The sequence below is a fragment of the Diaphorina citri genome, unplaced genomic scaffold (genome assembly GCF_000475195.1).
Source record: "Diaphorina citri unplaced genomic scaffold, Diaci psyllid genome assembly version 1.1 scaffold251, whole genome shotgun sequence".
NCBI classification, from domain to species: domain Eukaryota; kingdom Metazoa; phylum Arthropoda; class Insecta; order Hemiptera; family Psyllidae; genus Diaphorina; species Diaphorina citri.
In genome coordinates, this window is record NW_007377688.1 from 231,056 (window position 1) to 256,144 (window position 25,089).

General features: G+C 41.9%; 3 protein-coding genes across 3 annotated transcripts in view; 1 reads left to right on the plus strand and 2 right to left on the minus strand.

Moving 5' to 3' along the window:
- The first annotated feature begins 3,668 nt into the window (after nt 1–3,668).
- On the plus strand, nt 3,669–16,784 carry LOC103506636 (mucin-5AC-like). The gene is made up of 10 exons (XM_026821638.1): nt 3,669–3,821; nt 5,378–5,576; nt 6,246–6,262; nt 6,310–6,514; nt 7,227–7,353; nt 7,888–8,030; nt 8,361–8,589; nt 13,683–13,686; nt 14,143–14,972; nt 15,119–16,784. The coding sequence occupies exons 1-10, from the start codon at nt 3,669–3,671 to the stop codon at nt 16,782–16,784; spliced, it is 3,573 nt and encodes a 1,190-aa protein (XP_026677439.1).
- A 241-nt stretch (nt 16,785–17,025) lies between these two features.
- Nucleotides 17,026–18,524, minus strand: LOC103506637 (hsp90 co-chaperone Cdc37-like). Its single transcript, XM_008471033.3, has 3 exons — nt 17,746–18,524; nt 17,079–17,219; nt 17,026–17,031 (listed from the first exon to the last, which is right to left on the minus strand). The coding sequence occupies exons 1-3, from the start codon at nt 18,073–18,075 to the stop codon at nt 17,026–17,028; spliced, it is 477 nt and encodes a 158-aa protein (XP_008469255.1). The 5' UTR covers nt 18,076–18,524.
- A 2,003-nt stretch (nt 18,525–20,527) lies between these two features.
- Nucleotides 20,528–25,089, minus strand: part of LOC113466327 — a 5,770-nt gene continuing 1,208 nt past the window's right edge. The window contains exons 2-5 of the mRNA XM_026821639.1: nt 22,609–22,640; nt 21,837–21,992; nt 21,193–21,291; nt 20,528–20,686 (exon numbers count right to left, since the gene is read on the minus strand). Coding sequence (XP_026677440.1) covers nt 20,528–20,686; nt 21,193–21,291; nt 21,837–21,992; nt 22,609–22,640 — 446 coding nt within the window. The remainder of the gene's footprint in view (nt 20,687–21,192; nt 21,292–21,836; nt 21,993–22,608; nt 22,641–25,089) is intronic.

The window sequence follows — 25,089 nt, forward strand, 5'->3', positions numbered from 1 at the left end:
TCGTTCTCAACACAGATAACATTACCATGATTATTAACAGATAGAACATTGTCTCAAGCATCCTGAAGAAAACAAGAAATCATACAAACATCTTTCGACAGAAATCGAGGAGAAATTTGTGAGTTGCGCTTTGTCTCAAGCATCCTGAAGAAAACAAGAAATCATACAAACATCTTTCGACAGAAATCGAGGAGAAATTTGTGAGTTGCGCTAAAAATGTGAACAAGAAAGATGAGTGTTTCATCGCCGTTTTTATTTCGTAGACATTAAACGACTGCTACAATAGACTCATGTGGCCTGTGTTCTGTGTTGTAGTATGTCCCTCATGTCCATTCCGTAGTATGACCCTCATAAAATGGAAGAAGAGACACAATGTGACTTTCCAATTAGGTTATGACTCAACACGAGAACACCAGAAAGTAACCCATTAAAGTATTTACAATCGAAATATGAGTGTATTTTTACTTTCCTTATCCTATAGGAAGGAAAGTAATGTAATCGGGTCAAATTTTCAATGGTCAGTTTTTAATGCCAAAACACGTTTTGAGGTCCCTATAATAGAGCCTAAATCCAAAATTTCAGCCATTGGTCCGTGTTTTTTTGTCGATGCGACGATAGTGGGGATTAAACCCGTGAGCACTTACAGCTTTGTACACTTCTACACTTACTTCTGAAAAAACGTGGACAGATCTTGTATGGCGAACACGAAAGTGTTAACACTCTGAAGAATGAAACCAAAGGTTAACGCCAGATATACACCATTCCTATAGCAATACTTATGCATCCAATTCTTCCACGGATCAGCATAGTACTCCGGTAAACTGATGAGGCCCAGAGAATGCAAGTAGGTGAAAAGAATGAAGCGCTCATTGGTTGGAAACTTCATTGTTCTGTCTGTGTACCTATACCTATACTCAGAAAATAACCAAGCCAAAAGCTGTCCTATTTTATGACAAAACAATAGGCCGAAAGCCAAAAATTCTCTGAAGACGCACGTAAACGTATTCTCCACAAAAGCTATTCGCGTTCTAGAGGAGTATCTGACACGCTCATTGGTTAAAGCGGATACGGAAAGTAAAAGTTAGTATGTATTCGCGTAAGCCAAAAGCTGTCCTATTTTATGACAAAACAATAGGCCGAAAGCCAAAAATTCTCTGAAGACGCACGTATACGTATTCTTCACAAAAGCTATTCGCGTTCTAGAGGAGTATCTGACACGCTCATTGGTTAAAGCGGATACGGAAAGTAAAAGTTAGTATGTATTCGCGTTCTAATTAACATTTTTATAATAAGAAAAAACTGGGTCGATAAGAATTCTTAAGTGAAAGACAAATGTTCCTAGTTGTTAATGAGGGAAACATGCAAGGACTTTTTCAATCAAGATATCAATTTATTATTAATCTGTTTCCGTTGGAATGTTGTGTCATGAGAATTCTATTATCCACCTTGGGAAAAATGGCAGTTTAATTACAAAGTTACAAACTAATAGAAGGAGCTAGCAGTTTGGCTACAAAGGTAAAACGAAATGAGGACATATCCAGGCAATTCACGCGAAAAATTCGACTCTCATCTCATCCACTTCAGTTTTGATCTCTTTCTTCATCATGATAGGTACAATTCTCGCAGTTTGGCTACAAAGGTAAAACGAAATGAGGACATATACAGGCAATTCACGCGAAAAATTCGACTCTCATCTCATCCACTTCAGTTTTGATCTCTTTCTTCATCATGATAGGTACAATTCTTTTTCTTCTTCGCCTTTTCCCATGTTTAGATAAAAATCGGCGTTTGTTGTCGGCCTCTCAATCAGCTTTAGAGTGATGCTTTGAGGCCAACTGGTTTTGGCTAAACAAAATTTTCCAAGTGGATACCCTTCGCACTCAACCTTCGCTATTGATATAGACAGAGAAATAGACAATTACATCTTGTAAAGTCGCATAAAGTTGGCACTCAACCTTCGCTATTGATATAGACAGAGAAATAGACAATTACATCTTGTAAAGTCGCATAAAGTTGGCGAACGTATACGAGAATTTGATTGTCCTCATAAGCAGATCATGGTTAAACACAAGTAACCCTAACATGACACTTGTATAGTTGCTTCTCTGACAGAATCTCATCAGGAGACAAAGCGACTGTTTCGCGTCAGGGGACGTAAGCTGATACCATCCGCTTTCATATGACGCACGGCGCATGCGTAAGTAACACTCGTCCAGTCGCTCAGATTCGTGCATCAAATTGTATAAGGCCATCAGAAAGCAGAGCAATTCGGAGGTGATTTTGATTTGGCCTGGTAACGAGAGGTTTTAACACTCGTCCAGTCGATCAGATTCGTGCATCAAATTGTATAAGGCCATCAGAAAGCAGAGCAATTCGGAGGTGATTTTGATTTGGCCTGGTAACGAGACGTTTTTCAGATAGACCATTTGATAGACAGCGATTAGTTCGAAAGCCAGAACGGGGATTGAGATGACATTCATCATTGGATACAAGATACTGTTGTACTGAAACAGAAGGAAGAGAACTTTGCAGTAGTGAATTTTTGTCGGTAGATGATGAGCGGTGGACATTTGCAGTGTAGTGGGATTGAGGCAGTTGCCAGCAGACGACACCTTTCAAACGCCCAACAGAGGTGCTTGGAGGGAACAAGTTAGGGGGAAAAAGTAGATTGTCTGGAGATGTGATAACGGACGGCTTTTTCTTGTTTACGAGAACGCATAGTGCCTTTTTAAAAGGGCCGCCCTTTTAAAAAGGGGGAAATTATGTGTTTAATATGGGTTACTTCCTTTTCCATCCTCTTCTAACAAGTCTCAAATTCAAAGCCATTATTAGAAAAGGCTATCAGTTTAGACCGGTGGCTACTAAGGTCTATGGAGGAAAAACTTCATACATACTTAATAGCATTCTTTAACTTCAGTAGTTGTTTGACACGGTATCTTATCTATAAGTCATCTTGTGTAATCCAATGCATAATCTATGTACCTACCAGATTTAAAAACCGAATCAGCTGCTGATGGCGAACCAAGATTAGTCCAAAAAGGGGGAAATTATGTGTTTAATATGGGTTACTTCCTTTTCCATACTCTTCTAACAAGTCTCAAATTCAAAGCCATTATTAGAAAAGCTATTAGTTTAGACCGGTGGCTACTAAGGTCTATGGAGGAAAAACTTCATACATACTTAATAGCATTCTTTAACTTCAGTAGTTGTCTTTTTGACACGGTATCTTATCTAAAAGTCATCTTGTGTAATCCAATGCATAATCTATGTACCTACCAGATTTAAAAACCGAATCAGCTGCTGATGGCGAACCAAGATTAGTCCCTTGTGTAATCCAATGCATACCCTATCTATGTACCTACCAGATTTAAAAACCGAATCAGCTGCTGATGGCGAACCAAGATTAGTCGCATGAAATGATTTTCGTAGATATTTTTCCTGCGTTCTCTTCGCTTGATCTCAGTCTCTCCAATATCTTCGGTTACTGAATTTATGTCCAATGATTTCTCTTTAGATTTTCTCCTGACATTTAAATATTTTGGTATTCTGTGGGGGAAAGGGATGTTATAAATGTCAATAGTGGCCAAAACGGTCAAAGGTCCAAATACCAATCATAAACCACAGTATTTAAATTTTTTGGTATTCTGTGGGGGAAAGGGATGTTATAAATGTCAATAGTGGCCACAACGGTCAAAGGTCCAAATACCAATCATAAACCACAGTGGGTACAAGATACTGTTGTACTGAAACAGAAGGAAAAGGAAGTGAACTTTGCAGAAGTGTATTATTGTCGGCAGATGTCGCGCGGCATATCTTTGCAGGTTAGTTGGGTTGAAGCAGTTGCCAGCAGAAGGCACCTTTCAAACGTCCAACAGTGATGCTTGGAGAGAACAAGTAGGGAGGAAAGAAGAGGATTGTCTAGATGTCTAGAGATGTGATAACGGACGGTTTTTTCTAGTTTACGAGAACGCATAATGCCTTTTTTATAAAGGTCAAATTATGTGTTTAATAGGGGTACAAGATACTGTTGTACTGAAACAGAAGGAAAAGGAAGTGAACTTTGCAGAAGTGGATTATTGTCGGCAGATGTCGCGCGGCATAGGTATCTTTGCAGGTTAGTTGGGTTGAAGCAGTTGCCAGCAGAAGGCACCTTTCAAACGTCCAACAGTGGTGCTTGGAGAGAACAAGTAGGGAGGAAAGAAGAGGATTGTCTAGAGATGTGATAACGGACGGTTTTTTTCTAGTTTACGAGAACGCATAATGCCTTTTTTATAAAGGTCAAATTATGTGTTTAATACATATTGAGTTACTTCCTTTTCTATGAAGTTTCAAATTCAAAATCCGTCATTAGAAAAGACAATCAGTTTAGACCTGTGGGTATTGGGATCTAAGAAGGAAAAACTCAATAGCATTCTTTCACTTCAGTAATATTCAGTCTTATTGAATAGATACCTATCTTATCTAATAGGCACCTCGGATAATCTAAATTAATGATTCTAATGCATAATCTATTAAGTACCTACCAGATTTAAAAACCGAATCAGCTGCTGATGACGAACCAAGATTAGTCGCATGAAATGATTTTCGTAGATAATTTTCCTGTGTTTTCTTCGCTTGATCTCGGTCTCTCCAACATCTCTGTTTTGTAGATTTATGTCCAAAGATTTCTCTTTAGATAAAGATTGACGCTTCCTTTAGGGTTATTTGCCATGCTGTAAGCACGAGACATTCATCCACAATTCTGACTCTGACATCCAGAAGGATTGATATATCTGAAAATGGAAAAAATGTTCTTTATTCGTTAGGTAGGTAGGTAGCTAAATACAACCGTGACCTAGATAGACATATTCTTCAAACATTTCAAGATTGAAAAAAATTCACTCGTTACTTAGTTACCTAGTACCTACCCTTGTTTATTTACAATAAAAAAAGTGAAATTTTCATAAGTATTCCCCTGGATTTAATATTTTTATTTACGTTTTTCTTTCTCAGGATTCCCTAGTCGATTTGATTTCTTTAGATTTTCCCTTGATGTTTATATATTTTGGTATCCTGTGGGGGAAAGGTATGTTAAACATATCAATGGAGGCCAGAAAAGTCAACGGCGCAAATACCAACTACAAACTTCAGAGCCCATTTACCCTCTTTTAAAGAGCAGTACGGAATTTAGTTTCAAAAGTTAAAACTACTCTTTAGATTTTCCCTTGATGTTTATATATTTTGGTATTCTGTGGGGGAAAGGTATGTTAAACATATCAATGGAGGCCAGAAAAGTCAAGGGCGCAAATACCAACTACAAACTTCAGAGCCCATTTAGCCTCTTTTAAAGAGCAGTACGGAATTTAGTTTCAAAAGTTAAAACTAGATGGCGCGCTAGTGCTTGTGTACAAAACCTTCGAAGTTTTTCGATCTGATCACAGGGCTGGGCATACCCAAAGACAAACTGGTCCTCGCCTTCCCCACTCACGCCTATCAGTTCCAACTGGCCAACGCTAGTCTTAGTCTACCCCAGAGTCCGGCCCTGGGTGCCCCCAAACTACTCACCCAAGCTCAGCTCTGCAAACTTACCAAGCAAGGTAAATATTTTTGACCCATAAGGTAAAATTTTAGGGCTTTTCTGCCTTTCTTTGAAGGTAGTTAGGCCCTTTTTTTCTTCGAAGGTAGTGTATAATGTCTGTTAACAGTAATCTCCATAATCTCTCTGACACCAATGGTCGAGTGACTAAACAAATTTAAACACAGTAAACATTGTAAAGATACTTACTTACTGTACTGTAAGTAAGTACTGATGAGATGTATAAAGAGAAACATACTTGTAAAATTCACGGAAATAACTGAAGTTATTGTCCTGAACACTGATAAAAAATGTAATGCAAGCTCAACACTAATAACTCAGATGTAATATTTATAACTTAATTAGAACTTAGCAGCTTAGAACGTTATATTATTAATATGTTAAGACGGTCTCTTCTTGATCCCTTGTGTGCCGCGTCCATTTTTGTTTAGTACTTTTGCACATTATGTATAGTAGAACCTTTTCAGTCCTGTTCGAGCAGTATGAATAAGAACTACCAGTATAATTTTACCCAATAGCTCAATCAATAACCATATATACGTATACTCTACGTATACTTTTATTACCTATAGGTATTAATCACGTGTCGAAATTTTCCATTAAATGTATGATGGCGCCAAAAAGTTGCCAGAGAAACCTGTTTGTTGCCAATATACCTACGCCTTTACAGAAAAGAAAATCATCTTGGTAACAAGCTGAAGAAGAAGAAGTTATTTATTTATTTCTCACTCTAGAGTAAATACATCGCGCTCAGCAACCTGGCAGGCGCGGCCATCATGGACATTCAAGATCAAGACTGGTCTCACCAATGTGGAGGCGAGAAGGGCCAAGCTCCGGCCCTGGTCAGAACTCTGTACGATACGTTCACCCAAGTGATCCGAAAACCAAGACAGACTCAGCTGTTAGAACTGCAACAACAGTTGCATGAACATTCTATAGGTTAGTGACATATCAATAAAGGGGCTTAAACTAAAAAGAAGGGCCTTTTTGTTTTCTGGCCACTCACTATCAGGTAGACCTGGCCAACCTTTGATAGAGGTTTAACATTACTGTAAACCTAGACATTCTATGGGTTAGTGACATATCAATAAAGGGGCTTAAACTAAAAAGAAGGACCTTTTTGTTTTCTGGCCACTCACTATCAGGTAGACCTGGCCAACCTTTGATAGAGGTTTAACATTACTGTAAACCTAGAGTAGGTATGTTTTTAGTGATGGAGGTGATGACCTCCAGTCGGCGACCTCTTCATATAACCTCACCCAGCCAGAGTGAGGCCGGGAAAAGCCAGCAACACCCGATTTCCCAGATGGTCGAGCTTCTATTCAATGGCCAACAAACAACAACCCTAGTTATTTTTCTTCTTCTTCTGAGGTGTTTAACCCTCCAACTCCTTCTTTCCTTCACAGATGCACCCACCAGAGTCGTGCGTGTGGTAGACCATGAAGGTGTTTTTAGTGATGGAGGTGATGACCTCCAGTCGGCGACAAGCCTCTTCATATAACCTCACCCAGCCAGAGTGAGGCCGGGAAAAGCCAGCAACACCCGATTTCCCAGATGGTCGAACTTCTATTCAATGGCCAACAAACAACGACCCTAGTTATTTTTCTTCTTCTGAGGTGTTTAACCCTCCAACTCCTTCTTTCCTTCACAGATGCACCCACCAGAGTCGTGCGTGTGGTAGACCATGAAGGCGCAACTCACGTGGTGAGAAGAGATGTGGTGGTCAACTTCCAGTGCTCCAGACAGGGCTACTTTGTTCACCCAACGGGATGTAACCGGTAAATGTGAACACAGGATATAATGGGTCTTCACATTTTTTGGTCTCAGTGATTCCCACATTTTCATAATCCCCAAACGAGGCTAGATAGCTACATCCCATTTTGGTTTACCCTTCTTCAGTATTCTAATTTACCAAAGTTTAAGAAAAATTGGAAATTATTAACGATATCTGTTATCTGTAAGGACAATTGGAGGAATAAATGGATAAACATGTCAATACAGAAATCGCTTTGTTTCGATCTTTCGATTCATCAAAACTACTCAATTTCTACCTTCCTCACAGATTCTACCGTTGGTGATTCCCACATTTTCATAATCCCCAAACGAGGCTGGATAGCTACATCCCATTTTGGTTTACCCTTCTTCAGTAGTCTAATTTACCAAAGTTTGGGAAAAACTTAATTGGAAATTAACGATATCTGTTATCTGTAAGGACAATTGGAGGAATAATTGGACAAACATGTCAATACAGAAATCGCTTTGTTTCGATCTTTCGATTCATCAAAACTACTCAATTTCTACCTTCCTCACAGATTCTACCGTTGTGTCAAGTTCAACCAATACACAGATGACTGGACCGTATTCGAGTACGACTGTCCGGCAGGCCTGGCCTTTGATGAGAGATGGGAGGTGTGCGTCTGGCCCGGATCCCTACCTGACGGTGGAGCCTGTCAAGGTTAGTTTGTACCTATGTTTTTCGCCGACTGAAACTATCAAACCTTGGGGAAAAAATTACTTCTTTGCACCACGACAGTATCAAATGAGGTTCTAACATCAAACAAGATTAGGCAATAAGAACGTCTTTTAATTTGCAAATCTGTATTAGAGAGATTCTTGGACGTGCCCTTTTATTATTTTAATGTGCGATGAAAGTATAAATTATTGTATCTAATCTATGCATTTTTTTGTATCTAATCTATGCATTTTTCTTTGTGATTCGTTTTTTAAGCTATCTGTTTTCAGAATTTCTATCACAAACAACTCTACTCTTTCCCTTTCCCCCTAGGTTCGAGTGAAATCGCCCCTGTGCCTCGCAACCGGTTCCAATGCCCCGCCCAGCCCGGCTACTATGCCGACCCTGAGAACTGTCGCTGGTTCTTCGCCTGTTTGGACCACGCCGGGGATGGAGTTACGCCCCTCACGGCCTACGAGTTCCGTTGTCCCTTCAGTTTGGTGTTCAATGAACAAACCTTGGTGTGCGACTGGCCTTGGAATGTGCAGGGATGTGGTGAGTGGTCTTCACTATAATTCCAATTTCTGGTAGCGTGGTCAAACTTTGACTTGGCGGAGAGGAGAGCTGGAGAGCCTTCTCTCGCAATAGTCAACCTTATCTGTCCACCTCAGCTTTAGGTCTCATTTTTCAGTCTCTTCAACTTGATTCTATCAAGGCGTGTCCAAACATAGTCGACCGGCCGTCAATCGACATCGATTTATGAGGAAAATCTATGTTGTCGTGGCAGTCGACATCGATCGATGGCTGGTTGACTATGTTGTGTGAATACAACTTTACATTTTATAATATTTAATTTTCCAAGTGGATACCTTCGTGATCGATGGCTGGTTGACTATGTTGTGTGAATACAACTTTACATTTTATAATATTTAATTTTCCAAGTGGATACCTTCGCACTCAACCTTCGCTATTGACATAGACAGAGAAATGGACAATTACATCTTGTAAAGTCGCATGAAGTTGGCGAACGTATACGAGAATTTCATCGTCCTCATAAGCAGATTATAGACAGAGAAATGGACAATTACATCTTGTAAAGTCGCATGAAGTTGGCGAACGTATACGAGAATTTCATCGTCCTCATAAGCAGATCATGGTTAAACACAAGTAACCCTAACATGACACTTGTATAGTTGCTTCTCTGACAGAATCTCATCAGGAGACAAAGCGACTGTTTCGCGTCAGGGGACGTAAGCTGATACCATCCGCTTTCATATGACGCACGGCGCATGCGTAAGTGACACTCGTCCAGTCGCTCAGATTCGTGCATCAAATTGTATGCGGCCATCAGAAAGCAGAGCAATTCGGAGGTGATTTTGATTTGGCCTGGTAACGAGAGGTTTTTCAGATAGACCATTTGATAGACAGCGATTAGTTCGAAAGTTAGAACGGGGATTGAGGTGACATTCATCATGGGGTACAAGATACTGTTGTACTGAAACAGAAGGAAAAGGAAGTGAACTTTGCAGAAGTGTATTATTGTCGGCAGATGTCGCGCGGCATATCTTTGCAGGTTAGTTGGGTTGAAGCAGTTGCCAGCAGAAGGCACCTTTCAAACGTCCAACAGTGATGCTTGGAGAGAACAAGTAGGGAGGAAAGAAGAGGATTGTCTAGATGTCTAGAGATGTGATAACGGACGGTTTTTTCTAGTTTACGAGAACGCATAATGCCTTTTTTATAAAGGTCAAATTATGTGTTTAATACATATTGAGTTACTTCCTTTTCTATGAAGTTTCAAATTCAAAATCCGTCATTAGAAAAGACAATCAGTTTAGACCTGTGGGTATTGGGATCTAAGAAGGAAAAACTCAATAGCATTCTTTCACTTCAGTAATATTCAGTCTTATTGAATAGATACCTATCTTATCTAATAGGCACCTCGGATAATCTAAATTAATGATTCTAATGCATAATCTATTAAGTACCTACCAGATTTAAAAACCGAATCAGCTGCTGATGACGAACCAAGATTAGTCGCATGAAATGATTTTCGTAGATAATTTTCCTGTGTTTTCTTCGCTTGATCTCGGTCTCTCCAACATCTCTGTTTTGTAGATTTATGTCCAAAGATTTCTCTTTAGATTTTCCCTTGATGTTTATATATTTTGGTATTCTGTGGGGGAAAGGTATGTTAAACATATCAATGGAGGCCAGAAAAGTCAACGGCGCAAATACCAACTACAAACTTCAGAGCCCATTTACCCTCTTTTAAAGAGCAGTACGGAATTTAGTTTCAAAAGTTAAAACTAGATGGCGCGCTAGTGCTTGTGTACAAAACCTTCGAAGTTTTTTGAAATCCAAGATGGCGTCTTCTCAACCAGAAATTTTCTAGAACTGGGCATTGGAAGATGGCGTTATCATATTACGAATTCAGTCCGTTTTCTTCCATCATTATTTGTAGATTTTCCTCTACAACTACCTGAAAATGGCTACTTGGTCTGTGGCATATAACATATTTAGTAGCGCTTTCAAACTTTTTTGACTTGGGGGGCGGAGCGTTCCCTAATAACCAAACTTTACTTCCACGAGGAAAAAGCGGTCATACCTTTCTTGATCCAGAGGCACATGACGATATAACCCGTTCACTTCAAACTTTACTTCCACGAGGAAAAAGCGGTCATACCTTTCTTGATCCAGAGGCACATGACGATATAACCCCTTCACTATATCCACATAGTATATCGGCTGTCGATCCAAACTTTACTTCCACGAGGAAAAAGCGGTCATACCTTTCTTGATCCAGAGGCACATGACGATATAACCCGTTCACTATATCCACATAGTATATCGGCTGTCGATCATCCCGATGCTGAAAACCCACAAGCTCCACATAACCACACAACATCTCATACTGAACGGCGCAAATACCAACTACAAACTTCAGAGCCCATTTACCCTCTTTTAAAGAGCAGTACGGAATTTAGTTTCAAAAGTTAAAACTAGCATTCATCATTGGATACAAGATACTGTTGTACTGAAACAGAAGGAATAGAACTTTGCAGTAGTGAATTTTTGTCGGTAGATGATGAGCGGTGGACATTTGCAGTGTAGTGGGATTGAGGCAGTTGCCAGCAGACGTAATATTTTCATCAGGTTTGGAGATCTGAGTCTCGGGATTTCGGGAAAAAATCTCAAAATTCCTAACCTTGTGGAAAAGTGTCGATCTTTTTACTTTAAAGGTGTGTCCACACATAGTCGGTCATCGATTGATATTGACTGACACATCCACACTGTCTCGACAACATCGATTCACCTCGTCAATCGAGAACAATGGACCAAAGTTGATCGACATTGACTGGAACCTATATGACGTAGACGCAGTATCTTCTCAACCAGAAAATTTCTAGGACTGGGCATTGGAAGATGGCGTTATCATATTACGAATTCAATCCGTTTTCTTCCATCATTAATTTGTAGATTTTCCTCTACAACTACCTGAAAATGGCTACTTGGTCTGTGGCATATAATATATTTAGTAGCGCTTTCAAACATTTTTGACTTGGGGGGCGGAGCGCTCCCTAATAATCAAACTTTACCTATACCTACCTGAGAAACCATCAAAGCGTCAACTACAAAAGTGACTAGAATCCACAGCAAACAACCAGCGAAGAGTTTCATCCGAATCGATATCTTGTTTCGATACTTGATATCGATATTTGCGTCCGTCCTGGTGAATTGATCGTCCATTGTGTGAAGTAGAAGAAGAACAGAATCCAACTTGACATTGAATTTGAAGCCAGCCATGATGAATACAAGAGAGAACATTGTCTCAAGCATCCTGAAGAAAACAAGAAATCATACAACTATCTTTCGATAGAAGTCCAGGAGAAATTTGTGAGTTGCGCTAAAAATGAACAAGAAATCATACAACTATCTTTCGATAGAAGTCCAGGAGAAATTTGTGAGTTGCGCTAAAAATGTGAAGAAGAAAGATGAGTGTTTCATCGCCGTTTTTATTTCGTAGACATTAAACAACTGCTACATTAGACTCATGTGGCCTGTGTTGTAGTATGTTCCTCATGTCCATTCCGTAGTATGCCCCTCATAAAATGGAAGAAGAGACACAATGTAACTTTCCATTTAGGTTATGGCTCAACGCGAGACCCCTCATAAAATGGAAGAAGAGACACAATGTAACTTTCCATTTAGGTTATGGCTCAACGCGAGATACGTATACCTACCTGAGAAACCATCATAGCGTCAACCGCAAAAGTGACTAGAATCCACAGCAAACAACCAGCGAAGTTCATTGTGGGTGAAGAGGACCTGCCGCATTTTGGTCGCGCGAATTTTAGACCGCGTTTTACGGAGTCGGAGTATACATAGCTCAATCCTAGATTGATCTCAATTCTGATTTGGCAAACCCCGCTTTTAGTAGCTCGGATTCTGTTGATGACCAAGTTGGAAGCTAAGTCTGCAGTCAAATTGTAGCTCGTTTACTAGGCTTTAGATCGGTCGGGATAAGTTGATAGTTTTTAGAAGAGACATTTCAACTACCCAACTCAAAAACTGTCCTTTTTATGACGAAAAAATTGCCGAAATTTTTAATGTAGACACACGCACGTATTGTTGTCCACAAAAGCTATTCGCGTTTTAATGGGCATTTTTTCTTATAAGGAATAATGGGTCGATAACAACGCGAGAAAACCAGAAAGTAACCCATTAAAGTATTTTTACAATCGAAATACCTATGAGTGTATTTTTACTTTCCTTATCCTATAGGAAGGAAAGTGATGTAATCGGGTCAAATTTTCGATGGTCAGTTTTTAATGCCAAAACACGTTTTGAGGTCCCTAGAGCCTAAATCCAAAATTTCAGCCATTGGTCCGTGTTTTTTTTGTCGATGCGACGATAGTGGGGATTGAACCCGTGAGCACTTACAGCTTTGTACACTTCTACACTTACTTCTGAAAAAACGTGGACAGATCTTGTATGGCGAACACGAAAGTGTTAACACTCTGAAGAATGAAACCAAAGGTTAACGCCAGATATACACCATTCCTATAGCAATACTTATGCATCCAATTCTTCCACGGATCAGCATAGTACTCCGGTAAACTGATGAGGCCCAGAGAATGCAAGTAGGTGAGAAGAATAAAACGCTCGTTGGTTGGAAAGTTCATTGTGGGTGAAGAGGACCTGCCGCATTTTGGTCGCGCGAATTTTAGACCGCGTTTTACGGAGTCGGAGTATACATAGCTCAATCCTAGATTGATCTCAATTCTGATTTGGCAAACCCCGCTTTTAGTAGCTCGGATTCTGTTGATGACCAAGTTGGAAGCTAAGTCTGCAGTCAAATTGTAGCTCGTTTACTAGGCTTTAGATCGGTCGGGATAAGTTGATAGTTTTTAGAAGAGACATTTCAACTACCCAACTCAAAAACTGTCCTTTTTATGACGAAAAAATTGCCGAAATTTTTAATGTAGACACACGCACGTATTGTTGTCCACAAAAGCTATTCGCGTTTTAATGGGCATTTTTTCTTATAAGGAATAATGGGTCGATAAGAATCCTAAAGGTTATTTATTTATTTATTTGCACAATATCGTAAAGGTAATAATTACTAATTATTGCTTCAAATATTTCGCTCGACAGTGTGGTAAGCTGTTAATAAGAAAAACATGCGAGCTTGGACATTTTTAATCAAAATATCAATTTATTATTAATCTGTTTCCTTTGAAATTTTGTGTCACGAGAAATCCATTAGTCCTTCTTCGCAAAAATTACCTCTCTTAATTATTTACAAACTGATTGAAGAAACTCGCAGTTTTTAAAGAGTAAAACCTATTTAGGACACAATCCGACACATCCTGACAATCTCTACCGTGACAGCCTGTTCACACTGCACGAATTTTTCTTCGTCCAATGTTACAATTTTGCCGAATTTTTCTTCGTTGGCAATGTAAACACACTAATTCATTTGTATACGCCTCCGGGCCGCCTCCTTCGCCTTTCTCAAGAGGTTTCAACACAGCCGGGCTATACAGTGGTGCCAAATACACCGGAAACCCACTTTCTGTATCTACCACAATCTCTCCCTTCCTCTCCACACAAGCTGGACAGTACACCCTCTCCAACGGTCTCACATACTCGGGACCAAGCGTCCCCCTACGCCGGACTGTCTGGACAGTATGATGCAGGCAAGTATTCAGCCGGTTCTGGAGAGCATGTGTCCAGTGCTGATCAGTATAGTGGAGGACAGTACAGTGGATCTTCAGGCCAGTACAGTGGATCTAGTCAATACAATGGTGCTGCTGGTCAGTACAGCGGTGCCAAACTTTACACCGGAAGTCCAGTCGTCTCCACTACAGCCACACCCTTCGTTTCCACCCAGTACAGCACAGCCGGGCTATACAGTGGTGCCATATACACCGGAAGCCCACTTCCTGTATCTACCACAATCTCTCCCTTCCTCTCCACACAAGCTGGACAGTACACCCTCTCCAACGGTCTCACATACTCGGGACCAAGCGTTGCTCCAACCTTTGCTGCCAGCAAGTCTGTTCTTCATCATAGCTCTGCATCTGTCGGTACAGCTAGCACACTAGCCAGTACGACAGCATCACGTTACAGTGGCGGAGTAGTGAGCAGCACTACCCCAGGCTATAGTGGTGTAGGAGGAGTCTATTCTGGAGTCAGCCTAAGCGGTGAGAAATTCGGTGTGGACGGTGAATCTGGGCATATCCACTCTCCATTCAAGGTGAACAATGGCTTCGAACAGTACACCGGTGGATTTGATAACATCGCTTATCAAGTGAACTCTCTGCAGCCCAGTCTTTCCGAAAACGTCGATGGCAATGGTTACTCAACGTCGGGTAAAGTCTTCTTCTCACCAACACCTACCCCGGGAGGATTCTCTTCTTACACACCCAGCTCGTACGGTACTTCTACACCCAACCCGTTCTATGGCTCTTCAACGTCCCTGCCTGGTGTGTTCTCCTCCCTCTACCCAGGAAAGTCCTACGTCTCAACCACACCAGCACCAGTCCCGTATAGCTCATTCTCTTCCGCCAAGTCCACAACAGCCATACTTCTACTCCCAACCCGTTCTATGGCTCTTCAACGTCCCTGCCTGGTGTGTTCTCTTCCCTCTACCCAGGAAAGTCCTACGTCTCAACCACACCAGCACCAGTCCCGTATAGCTCATTCTCTTCCGCCAAGTCCACAACAGCCACTCCCGTTGTTGCATCTTACTCGACCCCGAGACCTGTATCTTACGGCGGTGCCTCTTATTCAACAACACCTGCCCCAGTTGTGTCCTACTCTTCAACCCCTGCACCATTCTCTCCTTCATACTCACCCTCAGTAGCTTCATATTCCCCCTCTCCTATTCCATACTCTCCCTCTGTAGGTTCTTACTCGCCAAGCCCTGCACCTTACTCACCCTCAGTCATTTCTTACTCTTCAACCCCTGCACCTTATGCACCCTCTGGTATCCCGTATTCTCCATCAGTAAGTTCTTACCCTGCAAAATCAGCTCCTTATTCACCCTCTGGAAGTCACTACTCTCCTTCTCCTGCCCCATACTCTCCTTCTACTGTTTCTTACTCCACGACCCCTGCCCCAGTTGTCTCTTATTCTTCAACTCCTGCGCCTTACTCTCCTTCCGTTGTCTCTTATTCTTCAACCCCTGCACCTTATCCTTCATACTCCCCCTCAGTTGGTTCTTATTCATCAGGAGCTCGCTACTCACCTTCTGTGTCCTCTTACTCACCAACCCCAGCTCCTTACTCACCCTCAGTCACTTCTTACTCAACACCTGCCCCAGTCGCCTCATATTCCCCATCTCCCAGCCCCGTTTCATTTGCTTCTTATCCTTCACCTAAACCAGTGGCTTACACACCAGGTTTCAAGGTTTACACTCCCTCCTCTACTGTAGCCCCCGCCATTGTTTCCTACTCCACACCCGCCCCCAAGACTTACTACCCCACTAGTACTCCTGTCCCCATAGTCCAATACTCTTCCATAGCTCCTCCACTGTACAGTGGTTCCTTGACAGGCTTCCCAGGACATTCTCAATACACAGGAGGACAAGCGTATGTTTCAGGGTACGCAGGACCTAGCTTTAGTCAGGGCTATGAGTCTCAACAATACTCTGGATCTTACTCGGCGGGTAGCTCTGAGTACAATGCTGGTGCCTCTGCAGGAAAGGTTCAATATGGAAGGAAGTCCCCCATCTCCTACTCCACAACCACAGAGAAGGGTTCCTATGCTTCCCCATCTGATGCACCGGCCGCTTACTCCACGACAGTCTCACCTATTAACACTTACTCCGCCGGCTCTAATGTATACTCGGGCTCAGATTACTCTTCTGGTAGCAGATATCAGAACTATGTTCAAAGCAATGCAGGATACTCCGCCAGTCAAGCCTACTCAGGCGATGAATATTTGCCACCTCTTGAAAGCGTCCCTGCATACGATGTGAAGAAACCTTGTGATCATCCCGCTGCTCCTGTTCCGTCTGCCTATGCACCCGCCCCTGCTATTCCTTATCAAACATTCCTCAGCTCTGGATACGAACAAGTCAAATATCAAACACCCTACGTATTCGAATCTTCCACCCCAGCACCACCAGACTACAATCGTCAGAGCTTCCAATTCAGACCCATTGTCGTTCAACCTTTACCAGAAGTCTCTTCCTTCAAAGATTACTTCTACTCAATGCTCATAAAGCTAAACAGAATATTTAATATCTAGATACTAACAAAATGGAAAAGGGACATGGTTAGCCCAGTGGTAACTCGCTTGCTTGTCATACATATCCGGTTCGAAGCCCACTATCGACGAAAAAAAAAAAAAAAAAAAACCCGTTGTTGACATAGGAGTCCCAGGACCTAAATGGGGAGTATCGGGTCTCTTCTAGGCGATCTGATGAAGGGCACACTAACGGATGAACATGCTACGACACAGACCACGTAAGCCTATTGTAGCAGTTGTATCAATGCTACAAAATGAAAAGGGGGTGAGAAACGTGTTAAATCGCTGTATTACCTCGCCAATAACTTCATCCCAAGAAGAGTTCTGCAGACGGGATCGGAACGGGATAATTTCCTTCTCAAACATCTCGTGGAATTCGGGCTCACTTATGCGAGCGAAGAATGGGGTCACGCAGTAAATGGGTTCGATATCCACCTGGGGAAGAAAAATTCGGATAAGAAAAAAAGCAATCTAAAGTCCGATTAAACCAAATTAAAGTGATCCCCTGCCAGCCTAATTAGCTTGGTTGGTAGAACGTCTGCCCTGTAAGCGCTAGGCCACGGGTTCGATTTCCACCCGGGGCGGATTTTATCCTGATTTATTTTATTTTATCGAAGTTTTTTTCGGCACTGTGCTTGTATTTCCGGGTAAACTCAGCCTCGTCAAGACAATAGAGTAGCTACCTACTTTGACCGAGTAGCGACCAGTGACGGCATTACCAGTGTAAAAAGATTATTGAAATATGAAAATGGGTTGCAATGGAGGCACTTAGTAACGCTGTGATATCCACAAAATTGTGAAAAAGCTCTGTTTTACCACAAAGAATTTGAGATTTGATTGTAAATGTTGACAATGATATTGTACGTACGTTCGTATTCTTGTCAGGAAGGATCTACATTTATTGTATACTTATACTTATGTTATTGTTAAAAATAAAGTAAACCATTACAATCAAACCTACCTGTCTAGCCAGATCCAGCAAATACAAGATGTACAAACACTGGGTGCTAACCCGGTCGAAACTCTCCACATTCTCTGGATCATCACTCAGCGCCGTACACCATTTCAGCAACGCCAATGCCGTCGATTCGTGAATAAAATCCGTGTTATTCAACAGAAACTCTTCCGTCGCTTTCATGTCACCCAGGAGACCAAACTCTTTGATTTTGTCCTCCAAAGTAACGTCCATCTCGGTTCCTAACTCGTTGGGTGACTTGTCCTTGTCACTGGGACCGAGGTCGCAGATGAGGTTCTCTTCCATGTCGGTTTTGCCGGAGTTTTTTTCCGTCATGGTAATTCCGGATATCCGACAAAAACGATGAACTTGTGTAAGAGTTTGCCGGCGATGTGACGAGTTGTGAAGTAAAATTCCTCGCAGGGATTTTGCCGGCTGAAAGTTGGGTGTCACTTCCCTTATCTTTTAAAATGGGCACTTTTAAACACCTTTTAAAATAGCTTTAAAAATAAAAAGACCCTCCGCTTGTTTGGATGTACCTGTCCTTATCTTTTAAAATGGACACTTTTAGAACTGGTTTTGAATGTCTTTTAGAATAGCTTTAAGAAATAAAAAAGCACGCTTGTTTTTGTGGTAGAAATTTTAAAAACAGCACATTCCACGGTAGTACAGTAGTTTCCGAGTTTTTAAAATCGAGCGCAGAATTAAAATTGAGATTTTGAGCTGCTGTCTAGGCAGGACTGGAAATAAATCAGGCTGAAATATTTTTCATTTGAAACTGACTGGTGATTTGGTGAGCCAGCGGCCATAGCACGTTGAATACACCAATTCCCAATGGTTCACCGGAGTTAAGTAACGTTTGCGTGGTTGATGTCCGGATGGGTGACCATCTGAGTGTAGTGCTGTTGACTTTGGCCGGCCCCACTCAGACTGGGTGAGGGTAATGTGAGGAGACAGGTGGGTAACCAACTGTGGAATGGTTGATGAAATTTGGTACCTATTTAACCAACACAATGCTGAATTAGTTTTGGGCCTTATTGATCCTTAGAGGCCCCCCACGGGGACCGTTTTTTGGATCTTTTAAGTTTTCTTCACTTGTTCCTTCTTCCTTCTTCTTTTTTTCTTTTTTTTTTCTACAAAAAAACTTTTTAACCTCACATAAAATAATTGTTCATCAACAATTTATTTCTATCGTAACACGAAACAAGACAATGACTATTATTGTGAATAACAGATATTTTCCTAAATTGTCATTTTCCGAAATTGACTACAAAACTTTTCAATGACTGTAATTTTCTCAAAACAAAACTCCGTTTTTGTTGTTTTCAATTGCCCCCCCCCCAATTTATATTATTTTCCCCTCGCAAACATGTAATTTTGTCATTTTTCACTTAACCAGAAAGTTAGCCATGATGGTAGGTAACTAACTATCCATGTCACCAAAAGCTAGAGTGGTACCCACTTCAAGTTAGCAAGACAATCATAATGCTTATACACGTAATTTACAGCTCCATACACTCCCCATCCCGTTTCTATCACTTTGGGCCTTCATCTCCCCTTAGGGCGTCGGGACCGCTTCCACCCGCCAATTTCTTCTCAAGCCCATCCAGCAAAATATCACACTTCACCCGGAGCAAGATCTTCCACCCGCCAATTCCTTCTCAGCCCCATCCAGCATAACACTTCACCGCGCCAAACGCTCTCCACCCCGTTTATTTTCGTTCATCACTGCGAGTTTACAGCTCGATACACTCCCCATCCCGTTTCTATCACTTTGGGCCTTCATCTCCCCTTTGGGCGGCGCGACCGCTTCCACCCGCCAATTTATTCTCAAGCCCATCCAGCAAAATATCACACTTCACCCGGAGCAAGATCTTCCGCCCGCCAATTCCTTCTCAGCCCCATCCAGCATAACACTTCACCGCGCCAAACGCTCTCCACCCCGTTTATTTTCGTTCATCACTGCGAGTCCTCATCCTCCCCCTCGCCGGCGGCGGCGTGGACGTTCTCTCCCGCCTCTTTCTCGGCCTCGTCTAGGGGATTTTCGCTCTCCGAGTCCGAGTCTTGCCCCGATTCGTTATCGATAGGAATGAAGAGGCCCGCCTGTAGGAACCGGGTCATGTAGGTGTCAGCCTCGTCATCGGGTAGCTGATTGAGGGCCGCCTCTAGGGCTTCGATGTCTTCATTGTCAATACACGTCTGCAGTTCTGGCGGCAGACTCTTGTACATCTGGGAATGGAGGGGATTGTTTGGAAACGTTGGAATAGAATAGGTGGACGTTCTCTCCCGCCTCTTTCTCGGCCTCGTCTAGAGGATTTTCGCTCTCCGAGTCCGAGTCTTGCCCCGATTCGTTATCGATGGGAATGAAGAGGCCCGCCTGTAGGAACCGGGTCATGTAGGTGTCAGCCTCGTCATCGGGTAGCTGGTTGAGGGCCGCCTCTAGGGCTTCGATGTCTTCGTTGTCAATACACGTCTGCAGTTCTGGCGGCAGACTCTTGTACATCTGGGAATGGAGGGGATTGTTTGGAAACGTTGGAATAGAATAGGATACAAGGCGTCCCAGAATTTATGCTTAAAATCGGGGAAAAAAAAACATGCGGATATTTTGGCAATATCGCATAAATTCTGGTACACCCTGCATACCTTGCTTATCCTGCCAAAATGGTACTGAAAAGTACCTCTGCAATGCGATCCCATGTTTTATTCTGATAATGATTTTTGGCCATCATAGGTCATGCGGATATTTTGGCAATATCGCATAAATTCTGGTACACCCTGCATACCCTGCTTATCCTGCCAAAATGGTACTGAAAAGTACCTCTGCAATGCGATCCCATGTTTTATTCTGATAATGATTTTTGGCCATCATAGGTCTTACAGTGGCGGAGTAGTGAGCAGCACTACCCCAGGCTACAGTGGAGTAGGAGGAGTCTATTCTGGAGTCAGCCTAAGCGGTGAGAAATTCGGTGTGGACGGTGAATCTGGACATATCCACTCTCCATTCAGGGTGAACAATGGCTTCGAACAGTACACCGGTGGATTTGATAACATCGCTTATCAAGTGAACTCTCTGCAGCCCAGTCTTTCCGAAAACCTCTCTCTCTCTCTCTCTCTCTCTCCCTCTCTTTCTTCCCCTTTTAGCCCATCCTTCCTTTATTATTACGATAGTAATAATAAAAGGTATAAGGGACGGGCTATTGTATTCGCTTCGGTTTCTGTCTCTGTCTCTCTCTCTCTCTCTTTCTTCCCTTTTTAGCCCGTCCCTTATACATTTTATTATTACGATAGTAATAATAAAATGTATAAGGGACGGGCTATTGTATTCGCTTCGGTATCGTCTGTCTGTCCCCATAGAAGGACTTATCCAAACCTGGTCGACCTATATATCAAATTAAAGGTCTTTTTACCAGGAACACGAAAATCACCTGATAGTGAGTGGCGGGTCTAACTTACCTCAATAAAGGAGGCCAAACACAGGACATACATCTTGAGGCCGTTCAACATGATAGGAACCCGAGTCCGTGCTGTTAAGGAGAATATACGCTTCATAAACTGAAAATTAAAACAAATATACAGGGTGTGTCACAAAGCTATGTCAAGCCGAAAATGACAAATAGTACAGGTCAAGGGCTACAAAAAGTTCCCTCCCGGAGATATCCGCCGGGAACACCCTGAATATGTAGATAATACATCAGATTAAAAGATTTTCAGTGCTTCGCCACGAAAAATTGATCATAACTCGAGATCGATTTCGATTTAGGCAAAATCCTTTCTTATTGCACATTTAGAACATATTAGGAATATTCCTACCAAATTTCAGCTTTCTAGGTGTTGGGGTTCTGGAGATAGAGCTCAACTCTTATGAGGAAAATTGGAAAACTTAAATCATTAGTACCTACATAAAATTGGCTTCCTAAGGCCAGCCACTCATTATCAGGTATCAGGTAGACCTGATAGACGGACCTTTTCAGCCGTACTTGTCAGGTCTAACTGATAGTGTGTGTGCTCATCAGATACCTATCGGTAGACCTGACAGGCGGACCTGATCAGATGTAGCTGTCAGGTATACCTGATAGTGAGTGGCTGGTCTAACTTACCTCAATAAAGGAGGCCAAACACAGGACATACATCTTGAGGCCGTTCAACATGATAGGAACCCGAGTCCGTGCTGTTATAATTTGAATGGATTTCTTGAATTGCCTATCCCGAAAATACCAAGGCGTTTCATATGTTGAGTAGGACAGTTGAGATTGCTGGAAAAATTAACGAAAACAAAAAAAGATTGGAAACTTGGAAAGCCTTGGTGGCGTAGTGATCAAGACGATCACCTGGTAAACAGGAGGGCGTGGGTTCGATCCCAGCCGAGGTATGGCATTTTATCCTTATTTATTTGAAAATTTGACCCCATAATAATGAAGCTCTAAGGGTTAGGTGGTAGAGAACGCCGGCGTTAACCTCGCCGAGTGGTTAGCTTCCGCTCAAGAGTCTGTTATTATTACTTTTTACCTAGGTAACGTACCCAATATTTCATGATCTCGTCGAAGTAATTGTTAAGGAACTGATGAAGAATACACAATATGAGAAACACGTACATCTTGGTGAATTCTACCAAACCCTACCAGACTCTCTACTTTTACTTTCCTTATCCTATAGGGAGGAAAGTAATAGGGTATTTCACCTACGCAATTCTCGTACTTTTCGCTTTTTTAAAGGCTTTATTTTAAGTGGCAGGGTTCTCACTTACGTGAGCTCTTCCACTCAACCACTGATTTTCCCTACGTTATATTACACTGAAATTTTTGTTGGTAAAATAGACTCGAACCCAGCACTTCCGGGTTGAGAGTCAGTGAGTGCTCTTTGTATACTTACCCAGTATTTCATAATCTCTCCGAAATAGTTGTGTTCGAATCCCGTCAAAATTTCCACTTTGGGCTTTGTGTGAGTCGTTTTCATTAGCTATGTCACAACTTTGCTCGTTGTTAGTTTGGGGTTTTCCGATGGCATTTTTATCGTTGGCTGTGTATCCACTTTGTCCGTTCTGAGTTTTGGCTTTCCCGATATCATTTTTATCATCATAAGCAGATATGTCACCACTTTGCCCGCTGCTTTTCTCAGTGTCACTTTTAGGCTCGTTCCTATTTTCGATGTTATTTTTACGTTCGCTGTTACTTTCGGTGTCATTTCCAAAGAGCAGTCCGTTCGTCTGTACAAACAAGGGAGATTCTAATAAGTCAGAACCAAGAGGGCTTCCAAAGGAAGATGGTCCATTATAAGAGGTTTCATTTCCGAAGGCAGGAATGGTGGGATTTTCACCCGGGTTTTGAGCTGGATTGAGACTCATTTGGGGTTTGACTAGGAGAGGGCCGAAGCACCAAGTAACTGCCAATATGACAACTATCCATAAAGGTAACTGAAGGAAGAAATAAAACTAATATGAATATTGAAGGAACAATACCTCTAATAGGTATTATAGTACTTTCTAGAAAAATTCGCAAGGCACCTATACCGACTAGATAATAGAATAGAATAGAATAGAATAGAATATACCTTGTTTATCCTGCTCGAATGAGACTAAAAAGTCCCTTTACCCCAGCAGTCTAAATAAGGTCTCGTGTATTTTATGGGTTTAACATTTTTGTTATGTGTAATACATACGTAAATGGGGTATATACGTATTCTAGTCTAGTCTAGTCTATATTATTATCTAAGTATACAAAGTGGTTGGGTGGAGCTCCTTCAGGAGAACCCTACCTACCTCTAATAGGTATTATAGTACTTTCTAGAAAAATTCGCAAGGCACCTACCGACTAGATAATAGAATAGAATAGAATATACCTTGTTTATCCTGCTCGAATGAGACTAAAAAGTCCCTTTACCCCAGCAGTCTAAACAAGGTCTACCATGAGGGCTTCCAAAGGAAGATGGTCCATTATAAGAGGTTTCATTTCCGAAGGCAGGAATGGTGAGATTTTCACCCGGGTTTCGAGCTGGATTGAGACTCATTTGGGGTTTGACTAGGAGAGGGCCGAAGCACCAAGTAACTGCCAATATGACGGCGGAGGTCACGTGGATTTTGGAGAAGAGGCCGGCATATCTCAGATGATGCTTCATGCGAAACGTCTTCGGTCTTTTGGCTGAAAAAAAAACGGAAAAAAAAAATAGAACAAGAAATTATTAGAGGTCTATGTTTCAACTCGACTGAGTGTTTTGCATTTGGTTTACATGTTTGAATGTTTGTTCGTTCCTAATAGAACAAGAAATTATTAGAGGTCTATGTTTCAACTCGACTGAGTGTTTTGCATTTGGTTTACATGTTTGAATGTTTGTTCGTTCCAAAATAGAACAAGAAATTATTAGAAGTCTATGTTTCAACTCGACTGAGTGTTTTGCATTTGGTTTACATGTTTGAATGTTTGTTCGTTCCGCTATAACTCGCGATTGCCTGATCCGATTTTGATGAAAGTTGGTACATGAACTTATAACATGTTTTGATCAATGCACATCGAAAAAAATTGAGGCACAATTTGCGGCCCCTCGTTTCATGTCTCGACTGGGCTTGAGCCCGTCTGTTCATCAGGCGGTTGCCTTGAACACTACGCCATGCGCCACCCTGGTTCAAAAGGTACTCTTACGGTCTTACGCTTAGCTTCACATCGGATAACTGCGGGCAGCCTACCTTTGTTCAGGTACTCTTACGGTCTTACGCTTAGCTTCACATCGGATAACTGCGGGCAGCCTACCTTTGTTCTCGACCAGGGGCATCTCACAGCGCCATGCGCCACCCTGGTTCAAAAGGTACTCTTACGGTCTTACGCTTAGCTTCACATCGGATAACTGCGGGCAGCCTACCTTTGTTCTCGACCAGGGGCATCTCACAGAAATCCTTGTGAATAACATCCACAATATACCGCATAGACACGATGTTCCCCGCTACGAACAGCTGCTTGTACATCGCTGACGCTGTCAACGTAAACACATCAACCGTTGAGCTGATGAGACGCAAATCGTTGGTCTTCAGGATGGTCATGAACTGACCCACGGACACCGAGAAGAGAATGAACGCTGTCGAATATTGGAACACCTGAAATTAAAGATTTCTTTTCAAGAGGTTTCATTATTTCATACCGTTTATTTGATTATGCATACTTTTATTGTCTTCACCCGACTAGAGTTGCGCCTACATTTTAGGCTTCTTCATGGGAACTGACTACTGGGTTGTTGTTGTTGTTGGCGGCTGACTTCCCTTTAGGACGCAGTGACTTTTTTGGATCGTTCAAGTCAAGAGGCCTTGCCGAAGAGAAAGAGAGATAAGACAATACGTTTGGTGGACAGGTGTTGTTGCGTTGTGTT